The sequence below is a fragment of the Elaeis guineensis genome, chromosome 6, assembly GCF_000442705.2.
Source record: "Elaeis guineensis isolate ETL-2024a chromosome 6, EG11, whole genome shotgun sequence".
NCBI lineage: Eukaryota > Viridiplantae > Streptophyta > Magnoliopsida > Arecales > Arecaceae > Elaeis > Elaeis guineensis.
The window spans coordinates 12,781,314-12,795,939 of record NC_025998.2 but is presented as its reverse complement, the minus strand read 5'-3'; the positions used below and the strand labels follow the sequence as shown (position 1 = coordinate 12,795,939).

The window sequence follows — 14,626 nt, the reverse complement described above, 5'->3', positions numbered from 1 at the left end:
TTAACACTACCATCAATCGTCTTCCTCATGCTGAGATCCTGAAAGAGACAATGAGAAGGGTAAAACATAACCGAGCAGTTTAAGAATTTAATAAGGCATCCAATAGATAAAAAATTCAAATGACATTTAGGAGCATATAGGACATCTATAAGAATGAGAGTAGGAAAAATCCTCAGTACCATATCCAAGAATAGAATCTGAAGTGTCATCTGCAATAGTGACAAATAGCACATGAGACAATGGAGTATATATAGAAAATAAATCTCTGTCATCTGTGACAGAAAAAGAAGCATCTGAATCTAATAACGACATCTAGAGAGAATGGCAACATCGTCAAAGATGATGTTGAAATCGTGGGCACGTTAGATGAGGATGATGAGGACGGGGGCGAAGACATAGGGCTGATCGATGAGAGGCTGATAGGATATGAGGCGGCCCTACCCTCTTCCTTGCACGGATGATCGCAGCTTGATGCTTCTATGGTGATTTGCTCCTTTCTCGATGACCAGAAAGAACTCGGCGGCGTGGGAGAGATGGGAGATGGCGAGATGGAAGGCTATGGTGGAGGCAACGGCTTTGATTAGGAATAGGGTTAGGCTCTGATATCATGATTAATGGAGAGAAGAGAAATGAATTATTATATTCTTTATTTTAGCCTCTCAAAGGGCCTTTATAGGCAACTAGATACAATGTATTTTGACACGTACTAGATACAATGTACTTTGACATATACTAGATATAATGTACTAGGATACATACAAAATATGGTGAGATCTTAATATATGGTTATAACCAAATATAGTTATAACCATACTAAAAATATAACTACATACTATATTTCTTCTCTAACAAAGACCAAAAATTAGCAGCGAGGTGATCATCATGTTCGGTTCCTAAAGTAACCAAATTAGTGAGTAAACCTGTTCTAGCCAAATGTAGAACTCTACCATGCAATTGCAGAGGTGATCAGATCAACAAATATGATTCATTAATAACAGGTGGCTGAAGCAACCAATTGTTCTATGTCATGTCAGTTAACTGAAAACTGGAACATAAAGGTGTGCACATAACTAAAATCATGAGGGTGTGTTAAACCCAAGAATATTGGGTGAAAGTACAGCAAAGGAAGCATGATCGCTGTGTGACTCTAAAACAAATGTTTACCTGTTGAGCATTGCGCTCTGCCAGTGCTCACTCTAACCCACCTGATTGCCAACGTAGACCCAAGAAATAGATAGGTTGTGGGTGCTAAGAACACCAAAGAAAATCAAAACAAAATATTTAGGTGTTTTGTAAATTTAAGGAGGGATAAAGGATAGCAAAGTAACTTTTCTCATCAAGTTAATGAGAAGGCATTTATTTAGTCAGAGCAATTCAGGGAGATTCATGAAAGAAAAGATTATCCAAAGATCGAGTACTAGAAGATATTTAATTGTAACTAAGAATGTTTTACCTACAAAATAAATTCCAAACTATATCACATAGGTTGGAAAATCTATGCAAGGGTTGAGGAGTTTAGATAATTGGATTGGAGTTCTTTGATTTAGTGGATCGTATTGATAAATTATTACATATTATATTAAGGTTTGCCGTCTTGGTACCAGACCTTGTATCGGTACCATGCTTGTAGAATATTGGTACACCCAGTACAGAAGTCGATTCAGCATACCAAGAGTTGATACATCTGGTATGGAGTCAGTTAGGCATACCAAGAGTTAGTATATCCTCTGTATTGAGTTTTGCTTCAGTACCGGTGCACTATAGGATGACCACACAAGGTGGTAAGTATCTGTACAATGAACCTTGATTAAAACATTTCTTTTGGATTTTGATGGAACTTATTTATAGAAAGGTGCTATACAAGAAGTATCATGTTTTTCTCGGGCTGCTAGGTGAGCCAACCAAGATAATGATGCATGACCTGAATTTACATGACTTTTAGGCTGTCGGGATGTTCATAAAATGCTTGCTGGCCATTGTAGAATTGCCGGTCAAGGAAGGAAAATGCATGGTCGCAATAGAAGCCTTTGTTGCTCCAAATCAAGATGCATGATATATGTTATGGGTTGTGGTGTCGCAAATTGTGGATTGAGCACACACAAAAATAAAGAGCTAAAGGTGGATACATTTTGGAAGGAGATGTTTTTTTTCTTGATACTATGCATGGTCAACAAGAAAAGATGCAAAAAACAAAAAGGAGGATACCTTTTATGCATCAAATATGATCATGTTCGGTTAAAAAGGGTTTTCCAGGTCATTGTCAACAACCTATGTGGTGAGAATATTATCTCATTAAGGGCCACCATAGAATTTTTGCTTGGTAGACAAACATTGTCATCTTAAAAATTCCTACTTAGAAAAGGGTCATGACTCATGAAGTGCTTAAAAGTAATAAATGTCTCATTTCCTTTTCACTTGAGAGGAAAAAAATTTTGATAGTGTGCCGTATGACGTGCTAAGGATCCATGCCACATTTTATTGGAACAGATAGGGGACCTTGGCAGTATGATAGAGGCGTTATGCATGACAGAAAGTTCCATACAACGTCTGCAAAACCGGTACCAAAAACCATATCGGTTATTATTGGTTCTGTATGGTACACATCCATACCCACAATAGCTTTCAACCCTTTCTTCTCACTTGCAGCCATGGGATCCCTGAAAATGGACAATACAGATTGGTAAGGAGCGGTATGTGGTAGTTCTAGTCAGTTCAAACTAGGATGAACTGTTTTGAATTATATATCAAATTGAACCTCAATACCATATTGATACCTTAATGGAATGATGTGGTAAGTTCTTTCAGGGTGGTACAAGAGATCTTGGTCTGTATATATTGGAGGGATGGTCCTAAAAACTTTGTTAATTTCCATATCAAGAAATCATGTTTAAACCGAAACTTTAGCAAGCATTGATTTTTTTTTTCATGTCAAGTGCCATGAATGATATGTAAGAACATAAAGCAGATATTGCGGATGCTTGTAATGGTGAATCTGATGATTCTGGTGACATGGTTCAAATTTTAATGATGTTCCAATTTATAATAACAAGGCTTGATGGGAGAGTCAAGTGAAGATTTCCATCAGAAGTCTTATTTGTGCTAATGATCCTATTTGAGATGCTTAAAGAGAATTTAATGCAAGGGTTGACTGTTTGAGGTGTCTTAAGATTGCCGAGATGCGAAAGTATAAATGGTTTATGAGTAAACATAAAGGAGAATCAAGATATACCTTTTCTAAATCTTTATAATTAATTGTCCCCCTTTTTTTAGTGTGTGTGTGTGCAGGGGGTGTAACTTTTCACATCCACATCTTTCATCCATTCATCATATTATCTACTTTTTCTAAATCTTGATTTGTATTTAAGCCTCATTTGGCAGGCCTTGGGGCTTGAATCCTCCCGTGGACTCTATGCCAAAATAATTGAAAAAAATGTATGCCCCCCCTTTGCCTCCATATCTTATTCTTTACATGCCCTATGTCTTTTCTTTGAAAGAGAAAAAAAACAGATGCACCTTTCTCTAGAATCCTGAAACTTCGACCTTCCATATTTCCCTTAAATACCATATTCAAAAATTACGAACATTACAAATTCATTATTTTATATATGACTAGACTTTTTTCTTGGTGAGATTCCTTGCACATGCATCACATGTGCCGGACTGCAGTACATATAATAAGATATGGGTGTGTTCCTATGTTCGATTTGTAAAAGATTTCCATGTTGGATTTTCCTAGACACTTTGGACACTTGACACCTCTTTCATGTGTCCAAGAAACATTGGTTAATGGTACATAGTGCTGGCATTGAGGTGGCTCTCTCACGTGGTGCTCAGTGGATTTGGATGGAAGCTATTCACCTTACTATGGCATGTGCATTACTTCATTGATCTGATAGAAAAAATTACAGATAAACAAGAGCTTCAATGGGATTACTTATCGGCTTGTTAAATATATGATACATGCTTGCTGAATATAATTGAGATTCAGAAGCAGAACAATCCTAAGAAATTTATCAAGATTGTATTTATTAATCTGAAAATAAAAAATACATAAAAATATAGCTATGTTACTTACATAGAATTTTACTCAGAAGTATGCTTTTTTTGTCAGAAAAAATACTGCATAACCTTTTTTTTCCTTACTTTGATATATTAATCAGTTGTTAAACTATAATTCGTTCAAAACTTTCTCGAATATGAATTTTACTTTATAATTTTTGGGGAGCCCTTCTGTCCCACTAGGTTTCAAATGTCGGCCAAGTCTTATATTGATAACCAAGTCCATCCATTGATTGTTTTTAAACATTTATTCTTTTATTTTTTTTTCTGCTTTCAGCATGCTTGAATAAAATTTTCTGCGAAGTGTGCGAATCAGTTTAAATTTTAATCCTTCTCTAGATAATCATTGAATTCTTTAAGGGACTATTTGAATGCCCGCATGGGATACTCATATAGTATTCCTATAGTTAACTGTGGGAACAACTTAATGTGTTGGAGAGTAGCTATTTGCCCACCTGAGAAACCTTTTGGCTCATAAAATCCCAATATTCTTCGGACAATCAAAACCACCTTTTCAGTGGAATCTCTTATCTTGAAAACTCATGGTCTGTGGGTGCTTGTTGAGCGCCCTTTACCAGTTCAACTGCTCCCACTTATTTCCTTAAAACAGTGGCAACCACTGGATACAAGTTATTGGGGAATACAAGATGTCTGGGTTTCCAAAGAGACCCCAAGTGTAGCATTTGTACACTCATGTGTAAACTAGTTTATTTTTGCTATTTGTCTGTTTTCTTTTTTGAGATTTTTTTGTTTTGTTTCTGTTTTCTATTTGATTAGGAAAATGCTTGCCTTGATTATTCAGTTGCCTTCATATTTTTATTGATCTCTCAGATAACTTATCTCGCAAACTTTCTGATAGATTATTGGATCAGAAAATCCAGTTCTAGTATCTGCAGCAGAACAGATATTTGGTGCTGGTGGAAGGAGGTTGAGGCCAGCCCTTGTTTTCCTGGTGTCAAGGGCCACTGTTCAAATTGCAGGTTTAAAGTAAGTTATACCACTTTCTTCCTAATAGTTTACAACAGCCAACATAGAGAAAACCACCATGGAGGGTTTATTCTTGCACTGTTCAAATCCAGGGAACTAACTGCACAACATCAATGCTTAGCAGAGATTATTGAGATGATTTATACAGCAAGTTTAATACATGATGATGTCATAGATGAAAGTGGGACACGAAAAGGTAGATATCTTATGGAGTTCTAATGTTTTTTACTTTGAAATGTTTTCCCCATTTAAAGTTTTTGCAGTTGTCAACTTCTTGTATGAAACAAGTGACATCATGAAAAACACAAGAATAAGTACAATTTTCTTCAAAATTATACGAAGATGGAATAGAAAATCTTTCAGATTCCTTTATTGTTAAACATAAGATTATACAATGAATTGGTACTGAATTACTGTTCTTGGCTGTGATACCTTAATGCTTGAAGAATGATTCTTACCTTCAAGGCTTTTTGTACCATATACTTGTGGCCATAAATGTTCCGTGGTTGGCACTTGGCACAAATATGTATACTAGAACTTGTATTATTAGTTAATTGAAACTGTCTTGACATGTTTGAGTGTAATGTATGATATATTTTGAATCTTTAGACTTCATGTCTGATTTCATAAGGACTTAATATGCTATGAATCCTCTCAGATCTATATTATTGTTGTTGATAAACATCACCTCAGACATGTTCCTTATTCTATATGAACTATGAAGAACTACAAACCACATACTAACATCAGGATAATACTACTTACAAGAAGCTGATCTTAAACAAATAATTAACTTAAATAGTCCTAGACCTCTGATGTATTTTGTTTAAGATACATCGTGTCTATGATGCATTACATCATGGGTGAAATTATGGTGGCTCATTAGATCTTATCTAAGAGCAGACTTAGAAAAGAAGGAATCATGTTTAAACTAGATTTTAAGAAGACTTTGATAATATCGATCAGGTTAAGAAGGCTTTGATAATATTGATTGGGGTAGTCTGTTGGACATTTTGAAGGTTGAGAAACTTGGATGATTCATGGATAAGTTGGATCAAACCAATCCTTGTATTAACTAATGCCAATTTCACTAAATGGATATTTATGGAATATTGTTTCTTTGGACAAAGTGGTGCTTTATTACCATTCTTTTTTGTGGTGGCTCAGATGCCATATCTAGATTGATGTCTAAAGCAGTGGAGCAGGGACTTCAGGACTCAGCAGAAGTGGATGCCGCAAAGCAATTCTGATTCTCTAGTATTCTGTTGATGAAATCATTTTGTCAGGCAGTGACAGGATTTTCTTTTGTTGTTCAAAGGGCTATATCATTTGCAGATTTATTTCCAAAAACATCTCTTTTTTACCTGCACAAGGATGGAGAAGAAAAAGATGTACATTTTGCTAGTTTATGAACTTTTAAATTGTGAGTTAGGGCTTAACTAATGGTCACACCCCTTTGCTTAGCAACCAGGTTTTCTAGATTCTAAGTCTTGGATGGTGCTTCCAAAGTATTTGGACCTGGGTAATTATAATATGGGTGGGTCTCCCTCCCTTTTTCTCCAAAAACTGTGAATTAGCAGCTGTATCGTTCATATGTAGATTACGCGCTAAAGATTGTAAATTGCAAAGGCCATTGGATTCCTCTTACTGAGAAGTCTTTTTATCTCTTGGAGGTGGAGTGGTTCAGCTCAATGCTGTGGTTAGATGGAGGGTTTAGGTCCTAAGATTTCATTTCCCAAAGAAGACCTCCTGCTTATTCTGTTTGCCTTCCATAATAGTAACTTGAAACCCAATTTTTTAATCAATATCACTTAACAATCACTTGTGCCTTCTCAAATTTGGTCATTTGGATCATTTTGGACTTGTTGAAAGTCCCTGTACATTTTTGGGTATGGTGTGTGATGGAGCTCTGAGTAGAAGAGTGGGTGTAAATTAATGACTTTGATTAAAGAGATAGGTGGTGAAGGATTTCTGACTCCCACGTGGGTTGCTTGTGATGATGGCTAACAAATAGGTCAGCGGGTACCTAGGGAACTAGTATAAAGCTGAAATTTTAGGGCTAGCTTAGGGGTGTTGAGATAGGTTAATCTGGAATTTTTTAGGCTAATTTAACTATTGCGTGCAATAGGTTAAAGATGGTCAGATATAGTCATCCAGGTTTGCTGTCATGGGTTAAGGGTATCTTAAAGCCCTATATAGGATGCTAGGTTTGGCTCTAAACTGGTTAACTAATGCTTATGATGGGCCAACTTAGGTTGGGGAATGGATTGGGTAGGATATGAATTGGACTGGGTATTCTTTGATTATTTTGGGTTATGGTGTTGTTCTGTCTATGGAGTGGTTGGGGTCCTAGGTGTATCTTTTAGTCTGAAAGCAAGAATCTCTGTTCTAAGAAAGCCTTATTTACCTGTAAAAGAAACTATAGGCTTGTGGAGTTGTCTACGCTAATAATGGCCAATTGATCCTTCCACCATGTGAAGGGCAGGTACGCCAATTTTTTGGATAACAAGTCCTTAGCATATTTCTATTATCAAGTCTAACTAAGTTATGGTCCTAATTGAAGAAAATATCAAGGTTCTTTTAGGGAATGCTGAGGGTTCATGTATTCAAAATCAAGTGTCATTCGTGAACTGTTATTGAGATTCAGTTGTTGGAATGGAATTGACTAAAATTTTCTTCCTCTCTCACAAACTTCTATGTGTGCAACTTCATTTTTTTTTGTTCACGCAGCTTTTTAGATGCCTTGTTCAAGTGCAATGTGAGATATTGGATTTTTAGTTGGTGGTGCAAATCCCCTGTTTATTCTTTCAAATATAAGTTTGTCTTACATGAAACATAACTTTCACGCCAAACTCAACTTTCTTTGGTTGGAGAACTTCATAGACCAGCTCAAGACACTCTTGCAAATCCTTTGCATGTTTGTCTGATTGCTAGTTTGCTCAATATGCATTTGCATGCATAGTCATATAACGAAATCTCCTGTTGCACTTGCTGTCGCTTATCCTCTCTGTTTTGCATGGGCATTTTCATGCCACAAAGCTGGTGCCTGCTTCATGCTTTACCAACCACTTCCTAGATTAGAAGCGGTTACAAAGTTCATGCCTGCTGATCTAACTCTTTCTGATATTTGCTGATCTGACATGAACTTTTATGCTTGCTTGTGCAACATCCGAATATAGATTTCTGCACGTTTACATGTGCAAATGGGTCTTCTTGTATTTATTTCAATAGTAAGAACTTTGTGCTTTTTGTATAGTCTTGATCTTACATGTGGGCATGTATCTTTGTATGAGTATTTATTCATGTTCAATAACCATCTTATATGTCAATCTCTATCCATTCTTATGATCAATAGTAACGATAAGGGATCTTACTATATTCCTTCTTACCCGATTCATATCAGATGTACACGAGTAGGTCCTTTTCTCTTTAGTGTTGAAACAGCACTATTGCATAATATATTGTGAATCATTTAAGAATGCAAACTGTACAGTCAGACATCTCTAAGTAGGTGTATTTTACGTTCTTAGTAAAACAAATAGTTTCTTTTAATTCATCTGGTGATACATTGGATTGATTGAGTGCATGAGGTCACAAAAAGTCCAAAGCAACGAATTGTTAAATTGATTTTACATGAGGTTTACATGTATGCAGTCAACCAACAAGAGGACTATTACATTGTTTTGAGTTTTGCAAGAATGTTTTCTTAACGTACCGATCACATGATGAATTAGGTAATGAACTGGTCTCCTTTAGTGGGTGCTGATGTTTGTTGCTTTATATCTTGACCACTGGATTGGACTTTAGGTACTGTAATCTTCACTGTCAAAAGAGCGAGAAGAATATTTTGGAAATTGTATTAGGAATAGTTCAGTTTCTTAGAAATCATTGAATTATGTCAAAAAAATTCATTGCTTAAGCTAATAGACCATCTTTTCAGGGAAGGAAACGATTCATCAACTATATGGGATGCGGGTAGGAGTACTAGCAGGAGACTTCATGTTTGCACAATCTTCTTGGTACCTTGCAAATCTTGAAAACATTGAAGTTATAAAACTCATAAGCCAAGTATGTGAGGCAGAAAATCCTCATCTGTTCTTCCCAATTCTCAATCTGATGGTTTGTTCTCACATAACAATAGTGTCATAGGTTATCAAGGATTTTGCTAATGGTGAAATAAAGCAACATTCAAGCCTTTTCAACTGCGACCTTACACTGAAAGAGTATTTGCTTAAGAGCTACTACAAGACTGCATCTTTGATTGCAGCAAGTGCAAAGGCCGCTGCCATTTTTAGTGGTGTCAGCAGCAGCATCTGTGAACAGATGTATGAATATGGAAAGAACCTAGGTCTATCATTTCAGGTTGTTGATGACATTCTTGACTTCACCCAATCAGCAGAGCAACTTGGCAAGCCAGCTGGTAGCGACCTGGTGAAAGGAAACCTGACCGCCCCTGTGATTTTTGCATTGGAGGAGCCAAAGTTACGAGAGATCATCTACTCCGAGTTCGGTGAAGATGGTTCACTAGACACCGCAATGCAATTGGTTAAAGAGTGTGGAGGGATCAAAAGAGCTCAAGATCTAGCTAGAGAAAAGGGTGACTTGGCAATCCAAAATCTTCGGTGCCTCCATCAATGTGAGTTCAGATCTTCACTTGAGGGGATGGTGAAATATAATCTTGAAAGGGTTGAGTAGAATTATGTTGTTGATTGAAGTAGAGCCACTCATTTGACTCCATTGGGAAAGAAAAGGGAGCAATGATAAAGCAACACATTAGATTCATAGTGCCGAAAATTGATTTAATCATTTATTTTAAGGCTACATTACTAATACATATGAGGTGTTTGATCACTCATTCAAAACCTACTGTAACATTGTATTCATAGCCTGGATATTTAGCATGCTAAAATGTAATATTTTTTTTTTGAATAAAATTTAAAGTTCATTTCATATGATTTTAGCCAGTGTTTAGGTGTTTCTGTTATACGAGAATTTATATTACATCTAGACCAATAATTGTGATTCATCAAAAGGCCAATAAATCAATAATGTAAGTTGAAACTTCAGATAACGAGGATATAGGCCGATATGCTAAGAGTGTGGGCCAATACACTAAAGGTGTAGGCCACATAATTAGTGTGTAGGCCGAAAGAATGAAAGCTATCAGCTAAGATGAGACTGTTAATGGAGTAGAGTCTGAGAATGATGGTCCTTCAATGACGTATGATGAATAGGTGTACTATCCAAAAAGTGAGAAGAGCAGTATAGCACCACTTATCATATATGGTAGTTATGGGTTCTGTGGCATACTATAGCAAAGATATTTTTCAAAATCAAGGAGTGGCACCCATCTTCCCACTATTCATGATGTGGGAGGTAAGACAGTATTACTTTTCATGTATGGTAATAGTGGATCATGTGGCACTTAATAGTAAAGACATGTGTTCAAGATAGGTAGTAGCATCCATTTTATCAGTTAAGAGGAGCCACTTAAAAGTACTAGATTGTAACCAAATGAGAAAAATTCTTTCATTGAACAATGGAGCTAGTTTACTTTTATTTTTAAGTTAATCTTTGCTTTTTATCTTTAAATTTTTTGTCTTTAGTTTTCCATAAGAACTCTAATTTATCATTAAGGGTGGTAGTAGAGTACTTTGATTATTATCCTAACTATATATCTTATCTTTCCTTCTTTTGAATGGATAGTGTGATAATAGTGAAAGTTCTTGAAGATTAAGATATTTGAACTCACGTTACTCTCATTGTAACCCTTTCATTGTCCTCTTTCTGGATAATTCTATGCTAGGGATATGCTCGTGCCTCTATCCAACCTAGAATTAAAAATGCTAGCAATCTTTATAATATGAATTATTCATGTTTCAACCTTCCATTTTCTGTATCCCTGGATGCCTTCCTTCTCACTAGAAAATTCCTGCATGTTTTTCTTGAATCTACCTGTGGATCTGAAAAATATGGCAGCCTTAGGCATGGCACATTTACCCATATTTTAACATTGCATGGTTCTGCACCTTGAGAAAGCAAACACAATTCTTATTTCCTGGGGAAGTAAACTATAAATAAAATAAAAATTATCTATCAGTCCCTAGATCGATCTCAATTTTTTTAAGTCTCTAAACTTTTCAATTAGAATAAAACATCTCTAAACTGCTAGGTACTTATTTTTAGATCCCTGCCATCTACTGTTGCTACCTACTACCATTTAAGTCTATTTAAATAACAGAAATGTCCTTGATTGTTTTGAAAGGAAAGATTAACCCTGCAGAGACTTACCTAAGGATGGATTTTTTTGTTTATTTGCAAATACCATCCCTTTAACTCCCTCAACTGGAACCCTTTCTTAACGCCACATCTCCAATCCCATGCCACCACCGCCACCCTCACTTATCACTCCATCTCTACCAGCAGTCAAAGGTGATAATATCTCTTTTATACCCTCTATTTTTTTCTCTCTCTTCCCCTTCGTGTTTTTCTTCTTCTTTTCTGATCTCTCCCTCGTTCCTAAGATTTTTTGGATCCGTGGCACAGTCTTAGCTGATCCATCTTTTTTCCTATTTTGTTAGTCCTAAAATACTGTCACTCATCTTTAAACCAAAAAAAAAGAAAGAAATAGTCTCCGTTGTTTTATTTGTAGTGTTATTCATTTATTATATAAGTAAATAGTTAAATATATTCTTAAGTATTTATTTATTATGTTATTTAATAGCTTGATATGTAGATGGATTGCTGATATCTGTATCATATTCTCTTTATTAATATATTATACTACACATTACTTATAAAGCAAGTAATTGTAGATGGATTATCATATGGTAGTGGCAAAATACGGACAAGAAGAAAACATATTGAGGGTGAACCGAGAGAGCATGTTGGATGAATTGTAGATAGGATATACAGTAGATGGGGCATAGATAAAGATATTCTAATACTGAAATATCAGTTTTCTATCCTAGAAAATTTTATGTTTAAACTCAAGAATGATGAGGATATTCAACACATGTTTGATTTTCATATTGTATTGAAGTCTCCATCAATAGAGATTAATGTGGAGACCACCTTAGTAATGGATCAGAATTTACTCATCTAATTGATTTGGGATAATTTTTTTTAAATTATTTCATTATTAATTAATTCATCCAAAGTTCATTGTCCATTGTATTTATTTCATATTTTGGACAGCATAATTGGTCCATAAGACATCGAGAGTATGGCTCTCACGGTCACAGTTTCATCCTAAGGTTCTACATTTGCATCTGGCCTTTGATTAGCTAGATCATGGGAGAATGCCATAATAGGCATTGGTCAGATATTTAAAGATGCAACTCATTTTAAGGAGATACTAAAAAATTATTCAATCATTCATAACAAAGATTATCAATTCATCAAGAATGATAAATTAAGAGTTACGGTCAAACACATTAATGAAAGTTGTCCATGGTGACTGTATGCATCAAGGGTTGGGCAACAGGAGACTTTCAAAATCAAAACCTTCAATAATATGCATACTTGCAGCAGTGGCATTGGAAGGGGCAGACATCCAAAGGCATCAAAAACATGGGTTGCCGATATAATGCTTCAGAAAGTTAGAGACAGACCATTGTATAGACTAATTAATATTAAGAAGGATATTCAAAAAGATTTTAGCATTCATCTTCCTTACAAACAAGCTTGGCTCGATAAAGATGTTACTAGAGTTGCATTACATGGTGAAGATTATGTATCATTTGATCTTCTATGATGGTATGGTGAAGCATTGGCCGAGACTAACTTAAGAAGTTTTTTTGTACTTGAGTATCCAGATGGACATTTTGAGAGGGTGTTTATATGTTTTCTTGCATATTTAGTTAGATTCAAGAATGGATGCCATCCTTTATTGTTTATGGATGGAACCCATATCCTTAATAGGTATATGATGGTGTAATGCTCTCAGCAGTGGCACTTGATACTGAGAATGGAATGTTTTCATTAATTTTTGCTATTGTTAGTGCAGAGAATGATGCCAATTGGATTTGATTTTGCGAGAAACTTTATGATGTAATTTATAACAATGAACATCCTTACTATCATTAATTATATTTTATTTCAGACAGAGCAAAATGTTTGACAAAGGGTGTGAGGACATCATTTTCTGATGCTACCCATGATTATTGTTTGCGGCATCTAAAGGAGAATTTCAAGAAAAAGCTCATTGGGTTGTCGGTAGTACAAAGAGAAAAAGTGTTGAGCCTATTTGATAGTGTAGCTTATGCACTACAGATATCACAATTCATTGGTGATTTGATAAACGTGGCTCAGATATTGATCACTGGCCAAATGCTCTCTTTAAGGGAGAGCAATATGGGGAGAAGTACTCTAATGTCGTGAAGTTATTTAACAATTGGACAAAAGAGGCACGACAGCTTTCAATAATTCCTATGGTAGACATGCTCCGATATAAGATGATGGAGTTGATGCATGAGAGACGCGATTGCTCCCATAAATGGCAGACATATCTAGTTCCTAAGATTGAGAAATTGATAAATATGAATATTGAAGATGGAATGGGTCTTACAGTGCGATATTCAGATGGCAAGTGGTTTGAAATAGTCGTGGATTACCTATACGAAGTTAATCTAAACATCCGTACTTGTTCATGCAGGTATTGATAGGTCTATGATCATCCTTGCTCACATGCATGTGAAACGATAATCAGGAAGCATGAGTCAGTGTATACATATGTATTTGAATTTTTCATAATGGATGCTTATCGGAGAATGTATGAGCATGCCATCTTTCCTATCATAGATATTTCTAAACCTATAGGGGTAAAACGTGAGGATCTGGTTATAAAACCGTCTATAACTAAACCAAAGGTAGGAAGACCTAAAAAGAAGCACATTGAATCTCAATCAGAGAAAGTCCGTCCACTTAAATGTAGGAGATGTCATAATGTTGGGCATAACCAAATGAAGAATAAGTATATCTTGAAGTATATATGCATATGTTCTATTGAGACTCGTATGTATAGAAAAGATGAAGTTATAAAAGTTAATTTTTCATAAAGCTAATTGATTGCCTTTTATTTATTTCAGGTTTTCTCTCTTTTGGATGCCGCTGAACAGTTGTCTAAACAAAGAAGGGCTTCAATGTATCAAGAATCCATATTTTTGCTGTCTTCTTGATTTTTGAAGCCTGCATGTATATGTTCTATTGAAACTCATGTGTACAAGGAAGATGAAGTGATAAAAGTTAGTTTTTCATGAAGCTAATTGATTGTTTTTTATTTGTTTTAGGTTTACTCTCTTTTGAATGTAGCTCAATAGTTCTCCAAATAAAGAAGGGCTTCGATGTATCAAGAATCCATATTTTTGCTATCTTCTTGATTCTTGAAGTCTGAGTATAAATATTATGTTGAGACTCATATGTTTATGGAAAAAAATATAGTGCATATATATTTATTTTATTGAGACTGCAAATTTTGAGCCTTTCATCCAAATGTAACCAAGTTGCTTATGGTTTATTGATATTTTTGTACTTTATTCACTTTTGTCGATGGATTATAGTAGTTTATTGAACCTGTAGG

General features: G+C 35.4%; 1 protein-coding gene across 4 annotated transcripts in view; it reads left to right on the top strand.

The window, feature by feature from the left end:
- The window catches only part of LOC105047202 (probable solanesyl-diphosphate synthase 3, chloroplastic), a 30,473-nt gene extending 16,011 nt beyond the window's left edge, over window positions 1-14,462 (top strand). For 3 of the 4 annotated variants that reach the window (XM_019851252.3, XM_010926021.4, XM_073259202.1), the window contains 4 exons: window positions 4,919-5,046; window positions 5,139-5,242; window positions 8,987-9,114; window positions 9,196-9,957. In XM_019851252.3, coding sequence (XP_019706811.1) covers window positions 4,919-5,046; window positions 5,139-5,242; window positions 8,987-9,114; window positions 9,196-9,741 — 906 coding nt within the window. In that variant the 3' untranslated portion in view covers window positions 9,742-9,957. Of the gene's footprint in view, window positions 1-4,918; window positions 5,047-5,138; window positions 5,243-8,986; window positions 9,115-9,195; window positions 9,958-14,135 lie in introns of those variants that run through there. The other variant, XM_073259201.1, reaches the window with a different exon arrangement.
- The last annotated feature ends 164 nt before the right edge of the window (window positions 14,463-14,626 follow it).